This window comes from Centrocercus urophasianus, unplaced genomic scaffold (genome assembly GCF_019232065.1).
Source record: "Centrocercus urophasianus isolate 14NV4802_14NV808 unplaced genomic scaffold, USGS_Curo_1.0 seq_12, whole genome shotgun sequence".
In the NCBI taxonomy this organism is placed as follows: Eukaryota; Metazoa; Chordata; class Aves; order Galliformes; family Phasianidae; genus Centrocercus; species Centrocercus urophasianus.
Genome location: NW_024884364.1, coordinates 54,065,887 through 54,092,590, shown reverse-complemented (window position 1 = coordinate 54,092,590; position 26,704 = coordinate 54,065,887). Strand labels below are relative to the sequence as shown.

Here is a 26,704-nt window from a genome sequence, read left to right as displayed (position 1 = left end):
CTGATGCAATCTCATACTTGAGCTAAACCATCTGAATTTTTGAGCTACTGTAGCAGATTGCACTCTTTCAAACAACACAAAGCCTAACTTTGGTCCAACAGGAATCAGTAATTTAGTAAGAACAGATAAAAATAATAACATTTGTTAAGTAAAGCTCACAAAATGAATGTGTCTAGACACTAGTCTAGTTTTAAACTACGCTAGCAGCCAGAAAACACAATAGCAGGCCAATTCCTTATAAAAACCTGAAATTCCTTATAAAAGATCTGAAACAGTCGTGGGCGGCAGGCAGGTCTTTGTAGAGCATTTAGGCTTCCTATCATAGTATGGATTAAATTAGTTTCAGATAAGTTTCAGATCAGCAAAAATTATGTTGCTTACATGCAAGTTTCTACTAACATTTCATACCACTTCAGTGACTGCTGCAAGATAAAGGCTCTCTGTTCCTACAAAAGGACATGTGTATTTAATATTCTCTTAACAACAGTAAAAAGATGCTACAGCACACTGTCTTTGTCTATTAACACAAACATCATAAAACTGAATAAGGGCATTTAAATTTGGACTGGATACAAGCTAGAACAGTAGCTCTCAAAGATGATTAAACACAATCTGTCCTGAAGTCCACCTATCATTCTTTTCTTATTACAATAATACCACCATCTTACATACTGCTACTAATGCACACAATGTTATGGTATCATTTATTACATTATTAATGCAACACTGTCTTGAACTAAAATAAAGAAGAACCCAATGATCTTCAGAGAGAGTTCAGTGCCTTTAAGCTTTTAACAATAGCTGCCACAGACATCAGTCTGATAGCAGGGGCAAAAAAATAAAAGCGGAGGAGTCAGAATTTGGAGACCACTAGCCAACCTAAAGAAATATTATCCTCCAATTCTAATTATATTCCTCATGTTAAGCAACAACAAGGAACTTCAATAGCAAAAAAAAAAAAAAAAAAAAAAAAAAAAGCTAATTTTAAAGAGAATAACCTCTGTATGTCTTCTAAGCATAAAGATTCCCTAGTATAACTTTCTCCAAAGGATCCTACCAACACGCTCCTTACCTGTTGTACAGCAGAAAGATATATAAAGCTAGCTGCAAAGTAAAGAGTTTCAGAGTCAAATTCTAAGAAATACTTTGTAGTTGTTTTGATTCATTCACTTAAATTGGCGTGTCTTTCTTCAAACCTCTCCTGTGTTACAATCTCCAGTATTACAATCGTAATTCCAATTTCTGTTGACAGTCCCTTGAAAACTGACAGGGCCTTTCAGTAGATAGCAAGTAAAAATACACACAGCAGGAAATCTGCATGTTCAGAACACAGAGAGGTATAAGATTTACACCTGTAAAGAGATCTCACACATAGCTAGGTCGTGCCAGTTGATCAGTAGCTAAAATAGTCAATCATGCAATAGAGAAATTCCCCAGAGCCTAAAACCCCTTTACTTGACAGAAGACATCTGCCATTTAATACACCCAAAGGAGAGATACGAGATCCATATATACCACTAATCCTTTTTGTTGTTGTTGTTGGACCTGTGTAATACCAAAACCTGCTAACCTCGTAAGAAAATCGTATCATACCTTGGTGGCCTCTTCACATTCCAGAGAAGAGAAAAACGCTTGTGTCCAGGAGATCACAAACGATTACTGTTCTCTTATTTCATTAATCTCATTATTTTGGCTGGAGTACGATTGGAAGAAAGCAAAGGGAATACCCTGGCAATTACAAGGCAAGTAAATAACAAGTTTAACTTGTTATTACTCAGAAGAAAATTTTATGAAACAACTTGCTCATAGAAATTTGTCATAAATTAAAACTTCTTATTGTTTAATGGAATTGTTACAACCCATTGGCTGCACAAACATCCCATAAAAGACAAGTACGTCACTGCAATTATATGCACTTAGTTGAAAACAATCCTTGAGGTACGAATGGCAACACTGCTGTCAAAAGTGCACATAAGCAGAAAAAAAAGAAAAAAAAAGGAGGCATGTTGAAAAAAGGCTTTATAAATGAAAGGAAAAATAGGACAAATCACATCAACAGTCACATTTTTCATCTTGTATAATAAAAGAAGAAGCCAACACACACTCAGCAATAGTTAAAAAATGATTGTCACTCACCAGCTACAATTTTCTTCTATACTACAATAGCCAAAGCAACACTACAACTCAGCAATCAGTGTCCAGAATAGTATTTTTATATTTCTTCACACATTCATCTCTTCAAATTGTTTTGTACCACACTTATTTACCTCCTATGCCAAAACAAATAACTTTGGACAGAAACTTCAAAGTCTAGAAAGAATAAAAGAGGAAAGACAGAATCATCTAGCTAACTCAAGACCAACCCCTGTCATTTTATAGTATTTACATACAAAACTTACTGTATAATGTAACCTTCAAAGCTCTGTTATTCCAGAATCTGATTTAGCTCATTAGAAGTAAAATACTGCAGGTAGCTGCTTCTGGATCACAACTGCAAAGGAACAGTTCCTTGTCTAAATGCAACAGCTGAACTACCCAGACCATCCAGGATATAATTTTGGGTAAAGTCACTCAGGATGCCATTTATTTTTTAAAATTTTTTATCTGTATCAAAACATTAACATCAGCTTGCCTATCCCAACAGGAACTTCAGCGATTTGAGCAGGAAGTTGGAGGTCTATTCAAAGTAAGGCATCTATGTGTAACATCTGGAAGAAGGAAGAAGTCATACGACTCAAGGACTCGCCCATTTTATCCAAAACTGACCTATATCACTCTAATTAGTCAATGTTTTCCTCATAGCTTTCACATTTGAATTGGGAAAACAGGATAACGTGCTCATTCTTGCATCACACAGTCTAAATAAATAAGCAGACCATCTTCTACAGCAAAACTTCCACCAAATACCAGTACATCTCAACAAAAAACAGTTCCATTTTGGCCACACCTCTTTGACAGACTCAATGCAGAATCAACTCCCTTGGGGTAAGAGAGCATTTAAAAGGAAGCCTATGCCTGTTAGCCAAAAAAAATGACGGTAAAAGCATATCTGAACCCTTTCAAATATAAATTATATTCCCATTATCTTTTGCAGCAGTTCTCTCGTGCACTAGAACCACTAGCTTTTAGGCACACAAGAAGTTCAGCGACAGCCTAAATGGAGAACTTCTGAGTTCAAACAGATGTGTGCTTTGGCTCTCTATAAAAATAACACATGTAGCCCAGCTTGCTTTTCTGCAGAGAGACTGGAGCAACAATGCAGCTCAAAATGAATTTGTGCTCCTTCAAGTTCAGACTGATGCATATGCATCTGGCTCAAGAGCACTGCTGCTGATGTCTGTCAGCAGTTTGGATGACAAGCATCCCCAGTCCACATCCGAAAAGCGCGACGCGGCAGTCCGATGCCTTACCTGCAGGTCTGTCTTCAGCCATTTGGAGTCAAACCTGGCCTGAGCAGCCAGACAGAAAGATTCCGAGGACATCTTCCCTTCTCCAGCCTCCTCTCCAGGCTGGCCGAGCAGCCCCACCTGCCACACAACGACACAGACAGCCAACCAGCACGTGAGATAAGCCACACAAGGTTATTTTCGTCCTAGCCACGACGGCCTCCGCTTCATCTTTCAATACTACCCGCCCCCCCCCCGGGGCCCGGGGGCTGGGGCCCCCCCAACGCCGGACAGGTCAACGCGCTCGGGGCAGAGCACCGCCGGACCACCGCCCCCCAGCAGCCCCGCTCCCCTCCCCGTGATGCCCGGAGGGCAGCGCCCGCGGCCTAACGCTGCCCCTCACCCAAGGCACAGCGGATCGATGGCGGATTACGCAAGACACCAGTCAGCGGCCAGCGGGGCCGCCTCACCCGCCGCTCCCTCCCCGGGGCTCAGCCCCTCCCCCGCACGGCCGCCCCACCCCCACACTGCGGCCATATCCACGGGGCTGAGCCAGGCGATGGGGGGTGGGGGTTGGTTCCCTTGGTAGTTCACCCCCACCTCGCGGCAGCGGACGGAGACGTCAGGGTACGACCAGCACTCACCGAGCGCCCGCGATGGTGGTGGCGGTGGCTCCCCGGCCCGCTCTGTCACCGCCCGCTATCCCCGGATTAATCCTCGCCCCTCCTTCCCGCTCCCCCCCGTCCCCCCCCCCCCACCCTCCTCCGCCGACAGCGGCGCTGAACGCTCCCTCCCCCGACACTGGAAACTGGGGAAGCACAGCCCCCTGCTCCCCCTCATACACACAGACGTCAACGAGGCTATCGACAAATCAGGAAGGGAGAGAGGCGGGACATCCGGTGCGAACCATCGAGAGAAGCGGTGCAATGGAGATAGACGGGTCAAGCGGAGAGGGGTCGGGGGTGTGACCCTCGGCCTCCTGGTTCTGGGTCTTGATGCTCCTGTCGCCGTGGTGGATGAGGGCAAACCCCAGGGCGGCTGGGTGGTGAAGGTGTCATAACGGAACAGCCAGGCCTGGGGCTGTTAATGTGCACTGCAGATGGAGCCTAAATCAATCCAAGAGTAGCAAAGTAACAGTCACAGATTCACAGAATGGCCAGGGTTGGAAAGGACCTCAAGCATCATGAATCTCCAACCCCCTGCTACATGCAGGGCCACCAACCTCCCCATTTAATACTAAACCAGGCTGCCCAGGGCCCCATCCAACCTGGCCTTGAACACTTGCAGGAATGGGGCATCCACAACCTCTATGGGCACCTCACTCACAACCTCTCCACAACCACAACCTCTCTCAGCACCTCACCATTCTCTCTGTAAAGAACTTTCCCCTGACATCCAACCTAAACCTTCCCTCCTTCAACTTAAAACCATTTCCCCTTGTCCTGCAGTTTTCTACCCTCTCAAAGAGTTGATTCCCCTCCTGTTTGTAGGCTCTGAAAGGCTGCAATGAGTTCACTCTGCAGCCTTCTTTTCTCCAGGCTGAACAAGCCCAGCTCCCTCAGCCTGTCTTCGTAGAGGAGGTGCTCCAGCCCCCTGATCATCTTTGTGGCTCTCCTCTGGACTCTCTCCAACAGCTCCCTGTCTTTCTGGGGAGCTGTTGGAGGGGGCTCCATACCTGGACACAGTACTCCAGATGAGGCCTCACAAGAGCAGAGTAGAGAGAGACAATCACCTACAATCACCTACAATCACTTCCCTGTCCCTGCTGCCCATCCCTGTTCTGATGGGATATATTCCCTTTAGAGACCAGCTTCAGTTCCACATAAATAAAACCACAATTTCAAAGCAAAAGGATCAGTAGTGAGCAGTTCATTGGCAACCAAAGTGGCAGAAACAGCGTGAAGAAGTGAGGCCAAAGGGAAGGGTTGTTCTGGATGGAGTACGAAGAAGGGAGGTGGGCTTGGCAGGTGGGATGAAAACTGGCCTTGGTCAACTCTAGCATGTGAAACCACAGGCTGCACATCCATGAAATTCTGACATGACTGGGACCCGTACCAGCATTTAGACAAAGATACATAATATTTATTATTATTATTTATTATTTATTATTGTTGTTTAAGAAACAAGACATGGAGTTGTTGGAGCGGGTCCAGAGGAGGGCCACGAAGATAATCAGAGTGCTGGAGCACCTCTCCTATAAAGATGGGCTGAGGCAGCTAGGCTTGTTCAGCCTGGAGAAGAGAAAGCTCCAGGGAGACCTCATTGTGGCCTTCCAGTAGCTAAAGGGGCCCATGAGAAAGGTGGAGAGGGACTTTGTCCTGTAACGTAGGGATAGGACAAGAGCTTTAAAATAAAGATGGGTAAATTTAAATAGGTTTAAACCAGACATTAGGAACAAATTCTTCACAGTGAGTGCAGTGAGGCACTGGAACAGATTGCCCAGAGAAGCTGTGGATTCCTGTTATGGTTTAACCCAACAATAGCTCATCACCATTGCAGCCTTTTGCTCGCTACTCTCTTTCTGCCCCCACATGGTATGAAGGAGAGAATTGGAAAGAAAATAGAATTTGAGTGTTGAGATAAAAAACTATTTACTCAGACAGAAGAGGGTATGGAAATACAAATACAGTTTTATATATATGTATATATAAACATACACATGTGTATGCATAATTGCAACACAATTACTTGCCAACCAAAGCCCCGCTAGCAATGCTAGGTCTCACCCCCTGCCAACTGTCACCCCTCAACCTCAGAGCAACAGCTAGCGGTGGTCAACTACCTACAACTCTATGGCTTTCCATGTGGTTTCACATGGTATGGAATGGCCCCTGGCCTAATTCAAGCCACATGTATTAGATTTTCCCAGCCACCCAGGCTGCATAGTAAAGGTGGTGGCTCTTCCCCAGGTGTGCTTCCAATGGTCATGGATTCATAGAATTACCAAGGCTGGAAAAGATCTCCAAGATCATCCAATCCAAATGTCCACCTACCACCAGTATTTCCCTGCTAAGCCATGTCCCTTATTACAACATCTGAATGTTTTTAAACACCTCTAGGGACAGTGACTCCACCATCTCCCTGCTTAGCCCACTCCAGCACCTGACCACTCTTTTGGAGAATGCATTTTTCCTAATATCCAACCTGAATCTCCCTGACACAACATTCTATCTAGTCCTATTGCTAGTTACATGGAAGAAGAGGCCGGCCCCTTCTTGTCGTAGCCTCCTTTCTGATCACTGTAGAGAGCTACAAGGTCTCCCCTGAGCATCTTCTTCTCCAGACTCAACAATCCCAGTTCCTTCAGCCACTCCCCATAAGACCTGTGCTCCAGGCCCTTCACAGCTTCACTGCCCTTCTCTAGACACACTCTGGGGCCTCAATGTCTTATTGTAGTGCAAGGCTCAAAACTGAACACAGCACTACAGTTGCAGCCTCAACATAGACAAGCACGAGGGGATAATCACTTCCCTGCTCCTGCTAGCAGCACTATTTCTGATACAATCCAGGATGCTATCGGACTTCTCAGCTCCCTGGACACACTGCTGGCTCATGTTCAGCCAAGTGTCGACCAACACCCCCAGGTCCATTTCTTCCACACAGTCTTTCAGCCACTCTGCCCCAAGCCTGTAGCACTCCCTAGGGTTGTTGTGGCCAAAGTGTAGGACCTGGCACTTGACCTTGCTGAACTTCATCCCATCCCTTACTTGTTGTCAGCAACAACCAGGACTTTGATGTGCTATTAATGCTGTTTGGGCTGAAACCAAGATAATGCCCCATTCCTGGTTCAAGACATATTGCATGTGGCCCTGGGCAGTCTGATCTAGTGAGTGGCAACCTGCCCACATCCGTGAGACTGGAACTAGATGAGCTTTCAGGTCCCTTCAACCTAAGCCATTTTGTGATTCTAAGAAGCACTGTAATAATTATTACTGGTAAAGAATAGTGAATTTGACTATCTGGTGTTCATTTTCAAGGTAACAGAAAAGGTGCTGCTATGACCTAGCTGCTCAGCTTGTCAATCACAATGGACCTCCCTGAAGTCAAGACCTGGTCTCCTTAAGTGAAATGCTGTACAGCATTTCTGAACTGCCTGAAATTTTATATAAAATATAGAAAGTTCTAATTTCACATTACTCTCTGAAACTTAAAAATATGAACCTTTAAAACAAAAGTAGTTTCCCTTGAAAAATCTGCCCAAGTGTGAGCACGTCAAAAGCTTTATGTTAAATATGAGGGAACTGAAGGTTCTGTTACATGTTTCATGTCGTGTCTACTCTGGCTAGTCCACAGCCACGGACTAGCACACCAGGATGGAAAATGTTTTAGTCTCCTCTTTCCTAGTAGTCTGGAAATGTAAGGAAATAGTTATATTTTCATATTAAAATAATTTTAAAAAGCACTTTGCAATTCACAGAGGCCAAACTAGAAGGAATTAGTACAACTTGGTTGAAACAATAGTCCCCACTGATTATGCCTATTGCTTTAAATTATTTGCAAGTTGGATCTCATTGAGGTACTTTGCATGAGCTACTGTCTCTGTTATTTGTTTGTTTGGCTCTCCAAAAATGTCATTTGCATACCTTTCAGACATATTTCTTACTTTTATTAAATAGCAAGCAGCAGTAATCTTCTGGTGCTCTTGATGAAAATAGTTTGAAGAGTGCATAACTAGCTAACTTGTAAGACTTGAATCTCTAGTCCAATTAGCAGGTAGTCACTGGGTTCAAGAAATAACAAAACATATTTGGGTGCAGTAACTATGGGGATTCAACAGATGGAAATACTTTTGAAGAATTTGTGGATTATTTTGTATTTCCAGATTTAGATTTCACTTTTGATGAGTAATTTTAATTTGCATTTGAAATGTGCTGTAATAGCATGGTACAATCTCAAATGACATCTTATTTACAGAAATACTATGTACCCATCAAATTTTCCACAGAGAAAAGTATGCTCAGTAAAACAGCTTCAATAATTACTTTGATGACATGAATAAAAATCATTTTATTTTAACAAATAATCAGAAAATGCAAAGGCTCTGATGCCTGCAGTTTGTCCTTATACACAGTATTTTATTAATTATTTTACCAGTAACTAAGTTATTGTGAAGTTGTTTAAATGACAGCGCTTTGTTGTTTCTCTACTGAATGCCCAAGGCAGTGAAGGTGGTAATACAGGCGTCTGACAGACTTCTGAAGGCAAGTAGCTGAAGTGCTGTTGGCTGTTGGCCACTCCACAGCCAAGCACTCCACTCTTATGATGCATATTTCCATCTCAAAGCAGGATTATGTGATCCTTTAAATCAGTTCTCCAGGCATCATTCTCTGTGTATCAGCTTGCTAAAGCAACCTACATTAAACTCAAGAAGATGATTAAGTAGATTTGATGTCCCTGTCTTAGAGACACCAACATCCTCAGGAGTTGCAGGGCAGGCAGCTAGTGATGGTGGAAGAAGGCTCTCAGCTTCCACTGCAAGTCTGCCAAAGCCTTCACAATATTTTCTTGTTTACTCTAGAGAAATGAACAAATGTGGAAAAATCTAATTTCCATGGACAGATACAGTCAGTCGTTCACATGTATCTGCTTCAGGGCATATTATCAAATCGCTATTAATACAGACTAAAGAAAAAAGTAAATATATCAGAATGCTTTCTAAGAGGATCCCTCTCCGCTGCACTTCTTATAGCACTTGCAAACAATACAGTGTGCTCTAAAAATGCCTGGCTTTGTGCACGAGACCTCTCTTTTGCTGTGAACGTGTTGCAGGGGACACAGTAGCTTCCACAAAAGAAGAACAAATGAACAAATGATGGGAATGATATTTTTTTTAATCATCGAGGACCAAAAACATCAAAGCATATGTTTATATGAAATCAGTATCCAATCCTACCTACAGACATTTTAGGTATAACTGTTCAATTTTTACTAATAAATATTTTAAATGTGTTATAACAGCAGTGAAATATGGGGCATTCTTTTTTTTTCTCATTTGATCTCAATAATTGTTATGCACGGGGAAGAGACAGAAAACCATCTCTGTAAGAGCAGCACCCAACTGTTCACTGCAAGACAATACTTTTTTTGTTTGCAATTTTTTTCAAGAGCTATTTGTGTTGAGCTCTCCCACTGAGCTTGGAAGTCTTTGTGTATTATTATCCGCAAAAAATACAAAATCCAGTCCATTCTGAGCTTAAAACAGGTCACAAAGAATTTCCTGGCTTATTCTTAGTGATGAAGGCTTTCCCAAAGAAAGTAAGAAACTTCTACAATTAGCCTTTATTATTTTAAGCCTTTGAACTGAACTGTGGGCCAAAATTTCAGTTTTACACAATAAAAGCTCACGATGGGGACCATTATTTCTTCATTTTATTATTTGTAAAGAACGCCGTCAGTTCAAATCGGTCAGTACATATTATTCCACATCAGTGCTTCCTACTGAGAGAAAACAGAGCAGAGTCAGAATGTAAAAGGATTCTCCTCCTCCTCACACGCTAGTATTTCCATATAGTCATCATGACAGTTACTAGTAGCCGTTTTTATTACTGAAAAAAGAAATATGATTTACATAAGCAGAAAAACCAAACAAAGAAAGCAGCTTCTGTGTTCAAAAACCAAAGCCTTTCATGATCAGTACCCCAATCCTCTTTCCCTATGCATCCTCAGGACAACAAAGCAACGTCTGCCTCTACACATGACTTTCTGCTCCTTTCCCACCTGCAGTGCTACCTCTCACTTTTTTCTCTGTTCTAACCCATAGGCTTCACGTTCATCCACACACCCAAGATGATCTCACTCCACCTTTACTGGACAGTGACATATGCCCGTTTGAGTTTGTAAAATGTACTGTTCCACTATAACATAGAATTAAGTTAAATCTGCCCCTTCTTTTTGCTTTACCTCGATCTTAATGACAAATATTGTTTACACACAGAACTTCAGCACGCTTTTCTCTTGTAACATTTTTATTTTGTGAAGCATTCTACCTAAAAATCACAGAGCATTGTACAGTTGATACAGTTCAATTGCAAAGGTGGTGCTGGGAAAGCAATTTGTGTTATTAAAAAGAAACGAAGGATAGAGCAATTAAAAACTGTCACAATAAAGCCACACTTTCCAAAGGTAGCTAATTAGACTCCATTGTTAATTACATTTTGAACAGTTAATTATTTTTAAAACTAAGGTGAATCCTGTCCTCATTAAAGCAAGCAATAAAGTTTTTGTTCTCTTAGCTCAAAATTCAGCCTCATGTACCTTATATTGCTCATCCAGTGCCAAATACACTTGTTTTCATTCTCCCAGAAGAATGCTATCCCAACAGTTAATTCTCCAGGTGACATCCCCCATTACAGAGAAGAAAGGTTGTTTTGCCTCCCCCAGGCCAGCCCCAGTTTTTCTGTCCAGAAATGTTCTTGCTTTACAGCCCAAACCAGTCTGGTCTGATTTGCATCTCTGAACACAGGAATAAGGAATTAATTCTCTGTTTCTGTGTCTGTTCTTTAAATTATCAATTCAAAATATTCATTTCATAAAGTATTTGAGATAGATGTTGCTCTCTGACTCACATATTAGCTTTGGAAATGCCAGCTTGAGTATACTCATTAGGCAGATCTTCAGGAGACTTTGGAAATAAATGCTACATAAACATTCAGATATCCAGTACAGACCTATGGAAATGAGAAGAATTTGTTATACACGAAAGGGTATAGCAGAATTTCATATTGCTGCTCATCAACAAACATTAGATTTTCAAAATCATCAAGATAGCATTTTAAAATCCACCAAAGCATCAAGGAAATGCTACTATCGGTACCAATCCATTTTGTTTTGCATTGAAATTCATTTTACTATTACTCTGACCTGTAAAGTGAGGACAGAATGATCTCTATTATCATAATATTGTGCAAATAGATTATCAGTAGGTGAATGCGTTCTGACTGGCAGAAGGCTAGTTGCCTGGTTAATGTTTAGAAGGTAACCCATCACAGACACTGCAACATGCTTCACAGTCAGTATCCAATTAGGGCAGTGAGTACATTCTGAACTTTGAGTTTAAGCAGATAAACAAAACTGTTTATTTCCACCTAAATTAGAATGCATAGAGTAGTTCATTGCAGAAGACTTAGGAACAAAATTGAAATGATTTGGCAAAATGAGAAAAGCGTGAGATCACTCGAAGATCTAGACTTCAAGTCTAAGCCCTTTAGATAGTATAGGTGGATATAGGAGGATGAAATTTTGCTAGACAGAGATAGGAACAATATCCTTTAGCCAATAATCAAAGCATGAGAAAAATCTCCAACAATATAAGAAGGTATGATGCTAATTTTAATTCTTTCCATTTACAAGCTACCAAGTATTGAGTTTCTTCTAATGCTTGGAAGATAGCCAAAAGCATTTTAGCTTTTATGCGGGGAAACGCTACGAACACTGATGGGAATCTTTACTCATTCAAACAGGAAAGGAAGCAGTGTTTCTATAAAGAGTTTGTTAACCTACAGCCATATGGTATCCTTCCATACAGGAGTGCTTCATAAGGAAAAAAAAAAAACAAACTTACTTAAAGAAAAACGTTTGAATATGTTGGACTTATGCCACGCTTTGTCCTTGCTGCCTTGTGCTAAGAGAGGTATTAGCAGCCAAATAGAAAGGTCAAGGACAGGTTGATGAAAGCGTAAGCCCAGGGATATCCATGGGAAGACAGGAGGAAAGGGAATCAAGATAATTTGTTGGATCTGTCCCTAATATGTACAGTGAATACCAGCACAAAACAGCCTCAATCTGCATGGCTTTTGAATCAGGAAACTGAACGCGGCTCCCCTTCCTCAGATGTGTAAGAACGGTTGTAGACAATCGCTGTCATGTTTTTCCAGTGTGCCAATTTATAAAAGGAGATTTTTGCTCCTTCTTTGTTTTGCCAACTCTCACCCCATTTATTACAATTGCAGGAAGTATTTTATTCCCAAGGGAGAATCACATGATATTTCAGCCGTGTTAATGTGTTTTGTACCCTAAAAATTGAGAGAGGGGATGCCAGCAGCATGGGTGATCTAAAATGATGTAACTTGTTCAAATAGGAAGGAAAACAGCCCACCCAGACATTGTGTGATTCATCTTGTTCCTGTGCTAGTCTCTGTTGGCTCTGTGGGATGTGCTGAGCAAGCAAATTCAAGTATTTCAAGCAAGAGCATTCACACCTAATTTTCTGCTTCAGGATGAGAGCACTAAATCCTAGGTAGTACTTGTACCTTCCTCCTAATGCTTTCTTCAGTATGATAGTTTTGTGTCACCAGATCACAAACAGATCACAGATTTGTCTCTCTGTCATGCTATTTCAACATCTGAACCATCAGTATTTTTGAAAAAATAGACCTTGAAAGGTTTTTTCATCTTATTTTGTTCATAATGCTTTGATGAATATTACAACCAGGAAACCTGCAACACTGGTAAACAAGCCTCTTTAAGTCTTCTCTTCCCTACTTAAGATGAATTTCTGGCCCATCTGCTGCCATTATATAAGATTTTAGTGAATGTCTATGAAGCCTTTTCTATGAGGTTGATTGACTGCTATGGTATAAAGCTGAGATGTCTACACCATGATGGTAGGACTCCAGCCTTATCCCTGCACACAGTAGCTCCTAATATTTGTCTGTAGTTTTCACCCTGTATACACATACATTTCAAAGCACTGAATGTATGTATGTTCCCTCCTCCACCATCCAAATAATGTGATCTCTGTTCCTACGTCCATCTCAAATGGTCTCTAGCTTTTGACATGACATGTTTGAGACATCAGTATTTTATAAAGCCTTTACCATATCAACCCTTCTCGATGGTACATTCGTTTTACTTCTCCTACATCCTCTTTTCTCTTCAATTTTGTTATTTATTCACACAGCTGAAGAGGAGCAAAGAAAACCTGAGCTGGCTTTGAAGCTCATATACTACATTTATAGGATATCCAAGAGGTACAATACAATATCCAAGAGTTTATGGCCTTGCACATTTACAGCAAACTAATTCTGAGGCTGACATTAATGGAGTCATTTATCAATATGTTATTAATAAATAACTTTTTGTAGGTAAAAAGATCCCTTAACTTTTATGAATTACTCAGTCACGTAAGCTTCCTTCCTGTTTTAAGGATAGGCAGCTAAATTTCCATCTGGGGTCGTATTTACTTCTCACCTGGGTAATACAGATGAAGATACAAAGTTTGATATTGATTAAATCAGGTATAAATGATTTACAGTGGTACATACTACACATACTTGGAGAGGAATGAGCAGGATTACACAGCCCAAATAGAAAACTATCAGAAACTCTAGAACAAACTTTTTTTCATTGTAACCAGTGATCCTCAATTCTCAACTCACGCTTCGTAAAATACAGAGAAGTCTCATTTTGGCTAATATCAGCCATTCTCCACTAGGAGAGTCCAGTCCTTTGGACTGTCTTGGTTCTCTCAATGATCTTTAAGAAAATATGAAGAAGAAAAATTGAAAAAAAAACATGAAGAAGAAAGGTCATAGCACTCCAGTCTCATTTCTGTGTTAATTCTGATAATGAATTCATTCTACTCATTCCATCTATGTTAATTCTGCTGTGTTGTGTTAGACCTGGCCATCTGGAAATAACAAACTGGATGTAGTTCACATTTTGTGTGGTTTTTGACTGTAGAATTTCCTGGTTAGAAAATGGCAGTTCAGAATGGCCACTAAAAATTCCCTGAAATATCAGAATAGTATTCCTCCCAGGTTTAAACAAATTTCATTAACCTTGGCCACTACGGCAAAAATATCAACACAAATGCATTGCTTTGTCCTACAGTAAGTTTTCGTTGTTTAATATCAAAATATCAGGCTAGGATAAAGAGTTTCAAATGCCCCTAAAAAACGTGTTAAGAAAAAAGTAATTCCAGAATACAAAATGACAGCATCGATAACAAATGTGTTACTCCACCTGGGAGCATGTTGAGTTCTTTAAGCCTGCAGCCACAGCAGTGCAGCCTGTTCCCTGCAGTCTTCCTCCTTTTTTCACTTCCTTCTGTTCTTTGGATACAAAAGAAGGCTGAAAAGAATCTGCTGTCTATTTGCGTTATTCATTAACTGCTAAATTAATAGCCATTTCCTTCCACCTTTCCCTCTGGGTACCAGATGCATGAGTTGCTCAGACCGCAGTCCAAGAAAATAACGTGCCCCTGAGACATGTTGTCCCAAAGGGCGTTCTTCTGACATGTGGCATGGTGAAGTCACCTGCAGAAGAGTAGTCACAGCACAGAGAGGGTGAAACAAAGTTTGGCTATGGCAGCACGAAGGCAAATGGACTGAACATGAGCAAAAGGCAAGAACTAAAAAGGCCTACCCACACACACGTTGCTGCACGTCAACCAACTCTTTCCCTAATTTTTCAGCTTTTACAGATTGTCTGGAGTGTTGGAGACCATGCTGAGGTAATATCCTCACCACTATGTCAATCCCCTATTTATACGAAATATTGTAAAGTAGAAGATGCTACATATATATGTGCAAGTGTTCCCCGTGCTCAGGAATAAGTGCAAGTTTTTATTCTCATCAACATTTTGAATAAAATGGTATTTTACAATAGATTTTAGCATCCTTTGCTATTCTGTGAAAGTGTTACACACTTTATTAGCTGCAAGTTAGCTTGACTGATAGAGACCAATGGAGCCAAGAGCAGCTAACAGCTCTCAAGAAGACCAGACCTTCAACTGAGTAACATAAGTGGCATAAGTAGTCTCACAGATACTTCAAGTGGTCAAAAGTACATAAGGGCAGTTTTGCAGACTTGCATTTGCACAACCAACTACAATTCCAGCAGCTAATATATCACCAGTGCCTCTGCATGTAGGAAAGATTTGTAGATTGCTGGCATTACATCCTGTTTAAGTGGAATTTTAGTAGAAATGAGGGCACTGATGTAGCTTTAGTATTTCACTGCTCTAAAACAACAACAAAAAAAGAACGTTCTACAGCTGCTTTTGTACTACTAAACCATTCCCTAGTAATTTTGATGTATTTTAGATTACAGTGATCATGAATACAGAAAATGTGGACAGACTCTAAGGGCTGCTTTGCCTTACTCCACTGGCAAATAGCTCCAGATATTAAATCTAAATGAGAGTCTTGTTAGATTAGTTTATCTAGAAAGGGTTGCTACTTGGCTGAATTAAGTCAGAGTTAGCCCTATAAGCATAAAATGTCCACCATATAAATGCAATAAGGACTACACTAGTTTTAATATGTCTAAAATATTACACCAGCAAAATAATGAATAATAATAACGGAAAGAGTACAAAACAAGTAGCTCTGCTAATGAAAATTATTTTGCATATATTAATTTGGCTCTGCTGTTTAGGTTTTCAAAGCCTTCTTTCCGAACTCTTCCAGAGACACAGAGTAAATATGATTTTGCATTGTAAAACATTTTTGCCTATGTTATATGCAAATATTATGTTCAGAGTAAGCTCCTGTGTGTTGCCTTGACATACCTACCTCACACATGAAAACAGATGAGAAATGGTCTACAGTTAGTCTGTAGACTAACAAGTCAGCCAGAAAATAAAACAGCAAATGATCCATTTTTTTGATCAATCAGCACCATTTATCATGAAAGCATTTTGCTTGGCATCTTAAGTATGTAAAGAATTCCTCTATAAATCAAAGGTCACAGCTCTTGAGAAGTCCTGATCTTCTGTTCTTATGTCTTTTAGAATGCCATGTTGACCACACAAGCTTCACTACTGTCATCACTATAATGTATAGCACTTTGCTGTGTACTTCAGTAATAATGTCAGTTGATTTCTGCATGTGTTTTTTTTATTTGCTGCAGTTCAGAAGCAAACACATGACCTCCTCTATTTTGAGTTACAAACCTTAATGTAAGCATTTTTCTGAAATATGTTCAGAAACCAAGGTATTACTAGAGAACATCAAGAAGGTTAAGAAAAGTACAGCAGTTCCAGTGCAATGAGCATCAGAATGGCACTAAAGGGAAACTGAAAACTGTAACTAAACAGAACAGACTGAATTTCTGAAGAATGTCACCATCTGCCTGACCACTGCCCACTTGGAGCACATGCTTGTAGACCTAATCTGCACAAATCACATCTTTCATTTTCCATCCTACAGGTACTGCTGTGTCATGGCTAAATCCAGAACGATTTTACCACTGCATTTTTCTGAGCAGAAAGTCTCATAAATTACTTATATTCCTAAAAATATTCTCTAGCATTTACAGCACACTATGTAAGCAGATGAACAACCTCCAGAGCACTTTGAGGAGAATCAATTAAAGATTTCTGAGCTGCAGCAACCAGATGGCCAAGTCTGAGACCACATCTGGACTGCCAGAAATTTTAAGCAAACCGCGTTATCTCAGTGTGCAAAAATATCACAAGAAAAATCCCAGATGATCCAATAAACTTGAAAAAATCCTCTCCAGTTCTAAAATAGGCTTATGGGTATAAAGGGATCGATGCCTGGGAGAGGCGCCAGAGATTTATGCAACCACTGCATTTGAAACTGATCGACAATGAGGGCTAACAGCTTTGAGTATTTTGGAGCTCGCCCACTTTTCTCACCCAAGAGATCAAGGGCAGGAGATTATGACCAGCCCTACCACAACCAGACAGAAGAAAAATTTTAGGAGATGCAGCACTGGCTGGATGCCTTACAGGTAATTAGATTCATATTTCCAGTACTTTACCTGCATATTTAGAGGTGGAGTTATACTGCAGCAGTTAAAAATAAATGAATACATTAGATTAATATAAATTGCAAAAAATCTGTTGCTTTCTAGGATACTAGGAGGCTTCCCACGGAGATGGAAGTAGGGTATTTCTACTATAGTCACAGAAGCCTTCCTTAACTTCAAACATGTAAGAGGTCTGGTGACAGGGACCTATTTCAGTGGTTGATTCAGTGCCCCTCTTATACAAGAGTTCTTCTGCCTTTCAATGCCAAAAAAAAAACAGAACAGCTGAAATATTCACCTTCTGTATTTTTAGTAGGAAGGGCCATGGCCATAAGTTTCATGGAATTCAAATATGGCCACTTCTGCTTCTCTGTCCAAGGTCTGTTTATGTAATTTTTAGGATGTTGAATGAACTCAAGACCTGGCTCAGAGGCCACTTTGCGTGATGCAGCTGAGCCTGCCAAGAGCAAGGCCCACCAGCCTGCAGCAGGACCAGCAGGCAGAACAAACACTGTGCAAGGCTCTGAGCATCCATTCACGTGGTGAGAAAGGTCTCTGGAAGATGCTCGCCAGCATCTCAGGGCAGCAGTTAGATGGCCAGAACCCAAGGAAGTGTGACAGAGAAATTCAGGCGCTGTAATCCATGAAAGCAAAGCTACTGAGATCAGTAGAGGAGGACTGAATACTCTGAACACAAGGACAGCGATAGACTTTGTGTCCCTGAACCAAATACAGACTCATGGTGCACAGGTGAGCGAGAAAACCTGGCCAGACATAAGGGTTCTTCTTTGAGAAATGCTTTCTGAGCATCTCCCACCGAGTTGCATTTAAACACAACTATAACAACTTCAACAAATGTAATTTCTGCAACTTGCTTACGCACATGAGCATTTCAGAATTGCTGTGTCATCCAGTCCATTTTCCAATATAGCATAGGCTGTAAAATTTTGAGTGGCTGATTCCAATTTTATGTCTTTGAGATCAAACATGAATGCTATAAATACACACCTGTTCTAGATGCAAAGCTGTCAAGAAATGAAGAATTGTCGGAGGGTCAAAGTGTGTCTTCCTGCAGCTCCTGAGAATTGGCTGCATAGGCTCCAGGCTAATCTGCAGTGCAGCTGCCAAGCCTGTAAGAAGCACCTCAGATAAAGTGATTTTTGGATGACACTTCTGGTCTGGGTCACTGCCTAAGCCTCACAGCAGTTTCCCCATGCATTCCCTGTGATTGAGACCCTGACTTGCTGTCTTAACTTCAAGCTTGGTCTCAGAACTGACTCACCACTGTGGACTTGTCCAGTGGTCTGAGCTGCTGGATGAACCCGCTGATGTTCAACCCAACAGGTCCGCAGCTCTGATCAGTGAAGAGACTTCTACTGTCCTGCTGTCACAACCAGCTCTCCTCCCTTTATGGTTACTGCTCCCAGACCAGTTCTTCCATTATTTCTCTTGGGAGCTCGCTTCAAAGGTTCATCTATGCTAAGGACAGTTCGCTATTGCTAAGGAAAAATCAAGAAATACACCTCTTTCTAACCGGTACACTCACTCTTGATGTTTTTTCCCACTGAACTGAAAAATGTCAATACCTGCTCCCCATGAAGGAGGGAGCACCCTCTGCTGCCTGCTGAGATGTTTGCTATCAGACATTTTCTTTTATCTCTCAGGTAATTTACAAGACCCATCACTAGCTTTTCAGCATGTTTTAAAAAACATTATGAGCAGAACTACAAAAAGTAGTAAGGTAGATAACTGCAGGACAGGTACCCTATCTACAAAAGGGTAGATAACAGCAGGACAAGGGGAAATGGTTTGAAGCTGAAGGAGGGAAGGTTTAGGTTGGATGTCAGGGGGAAGTTCTGTACAGAGAGAGTGGTGAGGTGCTGGAACAGGCTGCCCAGAGAGGTTGTGGAATCCCCATTCCTGCAAGTGTTCAAGGCCAGGTTGGATGGGGCCCTGGGCAGCCTGGTCTAGTATTAACTGTGGAGGTTGGTGGCCCTGCATGTGGCAGGGGGTTGGAGATTCATGATCCTTGAGGATCCTTCCAACCCTGGCCATTCTGTGATTCTGTGATACACATTCTATTTCAGTATGCTATATACAACGCTTCAAGCACAGATGTTTTTTTTGTCTTCCAGTACCTATCTCCATAAATCCGTTTTGCTTTGGTTTATCCAAATCACACATTTATATGCTTGTCCACTAAAGCATCTAATCCTATTCACAGCAAACTGCTTTTGAGGATATAGTTCCCCTTTCTCTTCTTACCCAGCTTCCACTCCCATTCTACAAGTGGTAATCAGCCATACTTGCTCTTTGGCTGAATTTCACAAAACCCAAATTAGCTGACAGTGCACGTTCCTCTGAATGATGGGAGTAGAATATTCTTCCTTCTCCAAGTTTCGTTATCTGTTCCCACAGTGCAGAACCCCACTGGTTCTGTCTATACTCCACAGGGACACCTGAAATAGTGTGTGTTAGTGACCTTTGTTATTTCATCTGATATACACTTATCTGTTCAAAAGTATCCTCTGGTCAAAACACAGCCAAACATATTTGCAAAGCTAAGTTTATTAAATATACAGAATTTCTTTTAGCAAATTTGTCAACTCAGCAAAGACAAAGATCTGTTTTGCTTAACAAGGAAGCTTTCAAAATCTCTTAACATTGATCCATTCCCTTTTAACACTTCTATAAAGTAATGCTTCAGCATTTTTTCCCCTGTTATTTTGCCCAGAATCAATGTCAACCAAACAAATCTAATTACCCAAAAAACAAAAAAAAAAGGACAGTGAGGTGCCCTAGGGCTGGGCAAACATTAACACCCCAACTTTCTTTAGTTTTCACAAATTTCCAAATACATTAGCATAAGCAATGCAATCTCTAAGTCATTTAGAGTGGCTGATTCCAAAGCAGCCACAGAAAGATGATGGTGAAGGCCTAATTCCACATCCTTTGGCTCCTTATGGGGAAAAACAGAGCTTTTAATGAGGCCAGAGGAGTACTGGAGAGGGCTGACAACATAGTGACACTGCCTAAAGCTACTAGAGATTGAGCTGTCAGTCTCAAAGTGCTGGACAAGGGGAAGCCTGTAAGACAGTGAGTCCAGACACTCCCTGAGCACCTCAGCTACGTCATTGATGGGCTTATACCATGTGGTTTGAGCAGCCTCCAGCAGATGTACATGGGAGTCTCCAAAAAATACCCTCTTCATTGCATATGTTATGAACTTATGTGTTACACAAGGATCAACAGCTTATAATAGTGTGGTGAAGAGATCTGAGGGTCACTTGTAAGAGCTTTTTCATTCCATGTCAGAGAACATGGAAATGCAGCAACTGCAGTAGACCCTCATCCACAGCATAGCAGGGCAGTCACCTAATGAACAGAGAGACAGGGTTAATGGATTTATCTGCATCTGTTTCCTAGTATGGCTTAGATTTGTACTCTTAATCACGGATGATGAAGAATGGGTTTGATTTTGGCTTTTTAATGTCAAAAGCTCAGTCTAATTCCCTCAGCCATCATCCTTACAGAATCCTTTAAACTTTCTCAAGACACCAATGCATTTATACTTCAGTCTAATTTATTTCTTAATATTTTCTTTCCATCTCTTTAAAGCACATTTCTGGACCAACGCAGTATTAGCTGTCTCTCTAAGGAAGTAAACTTAAGTCATATTCTGTCTTGTCCTCCTGCTTTTTTTTTTGTTTTTTTTTTTTCTTTCCTCTTAACTGCAGCAATTTTGCAGGAATACTTCACAACCTTTTTTTTTCTAGAAGGGGAAGATGCCTCATCTTCTTTTCTGAAGGGGCACAGCAGAGGGCAGCACATGGCATATGTTCCCCCAGCTGTTCCCAAGTGCCTCCCATGCGCTGTCCGCGCTCTTTGACTTTACAGCTTCTGCTTTAATGCAACACGTTTTCAGCAGCATCATCACACCAGAGATCAAGCCAAGAATTACAATTATTGATTTGTACATGGGATGCAACAGTGAGCAGGAAAACAAATGTTTCAGCGCCTCTATCAGCATACATTACTATAGCTGTGGGATGTATTCATTTTTACCCCTGTGCCATCAGACTTTATCAGCTCCATCGTATAAAAGAAGGAAGTTATTCTAGCAAAAAGTATTCCACTTCTGTTTGCAGTTGGAAGTTGAGGGGAAAATGTTATGCAAGCATTTCTCCCTTTTTACTTCTTGCTCCAGGGTTTCATTTCCAAGACCTCTACTTACACAATAATTCCACAGCAACTGCCTTTTAGGGAAAAAAGACCACATGTGAGGGAAAAGACTCTGAGCTATGCTAGCAGAGATAATTCTCAAGCTTTATTTTTCCCAGGGATGCTGAGGAAGCCACGACTGTTAGAGACCTCTGCTTTCTGACTTCTCCCTCTCTGCAGCAGAGGCAAGGGCCAGAGCTGGCTTACCCTCCTGATGCATTGCTGTTGAGGACTCACCTACCGCCATTGGTTTTAGCTCCTGCTATAGATAGACACAGCCACCCAGAAGCACTTCCTGTTTATTCAGCCACATCCACTGTCTTATCAAAAGCAAATCTGCAAATCTTCCTCCTCAACTAGCAAGTAAGGCCTCCAGACAATAATTCAGCTTGCACAATTAGTGGCAGCGAACAATCCTTGAACAGCAGAAGCATGATTAATTATCATCAAATAACATCTGCCTGCCTTTAGCCTGCAGTCTCCTTCCTGCTGCTGATGCTATAGGCTTCAGGGAATGGTTTGCAGGAGCCTGGAGCAATGGGAATTCTGATCTGAAGTTTCCTTTCCTAAATACTTTCTATCAGGCTTAAAGAATAACAGGCCATACTTGTATTTAGACATAGGTTCATGCCATAAAGAATCATATATCTTTTCTTCTATCTTAGTGTCTGATGCATTAATATTTTGAAACTTAACTCTGTAACACTATAGGTCTTCTATTAAGCTTTCTGTAAGGCAGCACTATCTTCACAGTAACACTGTATATGATTAAATGCTCAGTACTGGGGATCTGTTCTCAAAAATATCCCCCTCTAACTGTAACTAAGTCTCCATTGAATTGAGACCAGAAAGGAAAATCTGAAGCCAAAGTGTATAATTCCATAGTTACTGAATGTGAGAAGTATTTACCTAGCATACATCTTAGCAATTGTATGAAACATTCTATAGTCCATTTGTTTTCAACACAGATTACACCATGAGGACCTTGCACAGTCCATTTGGAGGCTGCACCTTTCTCAATGGCTCAGGGGACCGTGAATCAGCCAACAGCAGCACCGGATTTCACTCTTTCCTCCCTTTCTCTCAAAGTAAACATGCCAAAGGGCTTCCATGCAAACTTTGTACATTGTAAATGTCCTGTAAATGGCAAAGCCTCAGGAGTGCTGGCAGAGCCATTTTGAATTACTTTGAAAATTCAAGAAAGATAGGGAAGTTCTTGAGAGAGTCCAGTGAAGGGCCACAAAGATGATTATGGACCTGGAGCATCCTCCCCATGAGGAAAGGCTGAGACACCTGGAAATGTTCATCCTGGAGAAGACTCAGAGGGGATCTTATAAACAATTATATATATTTAAATGACAGGTGTCAAGTGGATGGGCTGCTCCTTCCATGGGAGCTGTGGTATCTCTCCTCCCATGGGGTTCAGCATCACCAAAGATCAGCAGCTGGTGAGGAGGCCAACACGCAGCCCTTCTCCCTGCTGCCCACAAACATGATTTTTTAAAAGGTATACAGCCTGCAATATTCCCTCATTTAAGCTTAGGCAATAATTCTGTTAAAAATAATTCTGTCATGGTGGTAATACTTCATACCCATAGTAATCTTCTCCACTTTCATAGCCACACAGCACAGGTCTAAAATACATCAAGACCTGTAAGACAGCCAAAATCTTTCAAATTCATTTGCCCACTTTCGCCATAAAGCAGGAGAGAAAACCATGCAGGAACACATACTGGTGTAATCAGCCTGCACGGGTACATTAAAACATGGCTGCTGGCATGTGTAAGCCGATCTGAATGTCTCACAAGTGAGATTTCCAAAGATTTGGGGTCAACTCTTGCCTTAGATCATACGAATTTTAAATAAGTTATATCCTGCAAAGAAATTTAAACTGTTCCTCCCAGATAAGCACTTGAGAACTTATTTCTTGCATATTTTGTAAGAGTTGCCTGTGTCTTTTAGCTGCTGAGCTTTCTGACATCTTGCCCTTGACTGAGCTCTTGATTGTCAGCATACATACTCAGTACTGGTGAGGCTGTACCTCAAGTGCTGTGTACAGTTTGGGCCCCACAGTACAAGATGTGGAGGCCCTGGAGTGTGCCCAAAGAAGTGCAAAGAAACTGTAAAGGATCTGGATCACCAGTATTATGAGTAGCATCTGAGGGAACAGGGATTACTCACCCTGGAGAAGAGAAGGCTCTGGGGAGACCTTACTGCTTTCAACAATGACCTGATAGGAGGTTGTGGTGAGGAGAGGTTGGCTTCTTCTTCTGAGATAACAGTGAGAGGACAAGAGGGAATGGGCTTATGTTGTTCCAAGGGAAGTTCAGGTTGGACATCAGGAAAATTTCTTTTCCAAAAGAGTGGTGAGGCACTGGCACTGGCTGCCCAGAGAGCTGGTGAAGTCACTGTCCTGAGAGGTGTTCAAGAACTGTGTAGACATGGCATTGAGGGATATGGTTTAGTGGGCATGGTGGGGATGGGCTGATGGTTGCACTAGATGATCTGAGAAGTCTTTTCCAAACATAATGATTTTATGATTCTATGAGCCATAATTTATAAAAACCTCAATTGGTGTTTTGCAGGAAGGGAAGAGGACCCAGGGACAAAGGACTGCAAATCATTTTACTGTTTACCTTTACCATCCATTTACCTTGGGCCAAGGTAAACTGTATGAGTTTTAGTAGGGCCAAGTGTTGGGTCCTGCATTTTGGTCACAACAATCCCAGGCAACCCTACAGGCTTGGGGAGGAGTGGCTGGAAAGCTATCTGATGGAAGGGACCTTGGTGTACTGAGGGACAGTAGGCTGAATATGAGCCAGCAGTGTGCCCAGGTGGCCAAGAAGGCCAATGGCATCCTGGCTTGTATCAGGAAAGATGTGGTGAGCAGGAATGGGAAGCAATCCTGCCTCTGTACTCGGCATTGGTGAGGCTTCACCTCAAGTACTGTGTTCAGCCTTAGGAACCTCAGTACAGAAAGGACATTGAGGTGCTGAAGCAGGTCCAGTGAAGGGCAATAACGCTGGTGAAGGGCTTGGAGAATATGCCCTATGAGGAGAGACTGAAAGAAATGGGGCTGTTTAGTCTGGGGAAAAAGAGGCTGAAGGGAGACTTTATTGCTCTCTTCCAATATCAGAAAGGTGCTTACAGTGAGAGAGGGGCTGGTCTCTTTTCTCTGGTGACAGGTGACAGGACAAGAGGAAATGGCCTCAAGTTGCACCAGGGTAAGTTTAGGTTGGATATCAGGAAACACTTCTGTACAGAAAGGGTTGTGAAGCACTGGAATAGGCTCCCCGGGGAGGTGGGTGAGTCACCATCCCTGGATGAGTTTAAAATCCGTTTGGATGTGGTGCTCAGGGACATGATTTAGCGGAGGGTTGTTGGAGTCAGGGTAGTATGGTGAGGTTGTGGTTGGACTCGATGATCTTGAAGGTCTTTTCCAACCTGAGCAATTCTATGATTCTATGAAATAACTTAAAGCTGTACGTGTTTACCCAGTGATTTGCAGCTGATCACTTACCTTAAACAGTAGATTTCCTGAAAATCATTTAAAGCATTAGAAAAAGGCATTAAATTTAGCACTGATGCACTCCACATTACTAACCATCCTCCCTTTCAAACTGATGGCCTGTTATCTAAGAGTTTAGCATAGTGCTGTTCTCCAGTGCTAGCTTAGGATTTGGTAGCATGTCCTTCCATTTCGCTGGTGAGAGAGCTCCACGCTGTGGGAGGAACATGCACCATGAGCAACAAGACAAGGGATGCTGAAAAGAGAAATTATTGCATCCAATTTACTCTTATTATTTCACTAACCATTTCTTAGTGTGTGTGTCTGACAAAACTCCAACCTCTCTCTTTCAAAGGGGATGGACTTACACTAAAGCATTGCTTTGCTCTTGCCAGCATGTGGAGAAAGACACTGCACAGAAATGAGGAGAGAATGATTCAGAGATCTCAGCTCAGCCAAGTATTTAAGTATATACCTAGAATAAGCTGGTGGTAAGGTTAGACCTTTTGAATGATAGGTACAGATAGCATCAAAAACAATCTGAAGTTCGGAAACATTTTCGTCTCACTGAAGTGATGCTTTATTTAGAAAATGCTGGCACTAGAATTTTCTATGCCATCATTTTCATATGTTTAGTTCCTCTATCCGTTTTAGACATCAGGATCTTAACTGGCATATTCTAAGGGACATGCTTACCACTGTCATTTTTAAATAAGGGTAACAAACAAGACATTCTCTATTATAACTGAAATGCAGGCTATGAGAATCAAGGGGCCATAATCTTTAAAAATGAAATCGCTTAGTATCATGACATTTGCTTGTGTGCAGTGATCGGGTGGCATTTCATTGCACTGATTTTGTACCTGACAAAAATAAAAAATAGAAATTAAAAACAAATAAACAAAAAAAAAACCACAAAAATTATCTCATTTGTTCCACCCTGTTAGTGGTCAGTTTTATTTCCTGTGACACCTTTTCTCTCAAGGACAAATTCTGCTAGCTATAGGAGGCACATACTTTTCAGTGTCAGAACCATGCCTTCTCATCACCTTGTGCTGACCTATACATTTTCTCTTGGGTTCTGAGTTTCACCTTTTTGCAATTGCCCATTTAGTGACCTCTTACTCTACTTACAATCCCTTCATTCTGTTAAAGTTAACAGGCTAGCCATCATCCTTTTCACTGCCCTTTAACCTTCCATGCTTGTTCCCTATTGAATCCCAGTGAACAATAAGCCTCTGCCTCCTTCCCACTCTGGCACTGCGGTTTGGATCCATCTCACTGTTTCTGGGAATAAGAAGTGGATTAGGCTTTTGCAGAGGATTAAGCACGGATATCATAGGGGTGGTTATAGTTAGCAGTATATGCTTGTACCACAGGAATCGGATGTTTCATCTTCTGGTGGCCCCATGTCCAGCCGTAGGTGCATCATGACACTGGCAAAAGGCCTGCACTCACAGTGGGCCTTAAGGGCTGTAGAGCTGGTGGCAGTCTTCCTGTTCTCATAGGTCGAGGCAGGTTGAGCCAGCCTCATGCTGTACCAAGAATGGTCATCAGTGGTGGCCGGGCAAACTTCTGCAGTAAGTTCATCATTTGCTTGAGAATGAGGATTAGGGTACAGGGGAGCATGCACAAGGAGTGCCTCCACATTTTTGTTGTCCTTGGATGGCAAGACATCTGAGTTACAATTCCATTTTTTTCAGGCACATCTTCTGGGGAAGGATAGCCCCTATGACTTCATCTGAGCCATTTGTCTCCATAATTAAATTCTGTCTGGATTTTGAGTAGACTAGGATAGGAGTTAATGTGTGACTGCTTATATGAGCTCCTGATAAACTGCCTGTGCTTTGGGTATCTGTGGAAAGTGAGACCT

The 26,704-nt window shown here is 41.6% G+C and overlaps 1 protein-coding gene across 3 annotated transcripts in view; it reads right to left on the bottom strand.

The window, feature by feature from the left end:
* HERC2 (HECT and RLD domain containing E3 ubiquitin protein ligase 2) overlaps positions 1 to 3,534 on the bottom strand; it is a 102,838-nt gene extending 99,304 nt beyond the window's left edge. For 2 of the 3 annotated variants that reach the window (XM_042809472.1, XM_042809471.1), the window contains exon 1: positions 3,411 to 3,527. In XM_042809472.1, the coding sequence (XP_042665406.1) occupies positions 3,411 to 3,482 (72 nt within the window). In that variant the 5' untranslated portion in view covers positions 3,483 to 3,527. Of the gene's footprint in view, positions 1 to 3,410 lie in introns of all 3 variants that reach the window. The other variant, XM_042809470.1, reaches the window with a different exon arrangement.
* Between the last annotated feature and the right edge of the window lie 23,170 nt (positions 3,535 to 26,704).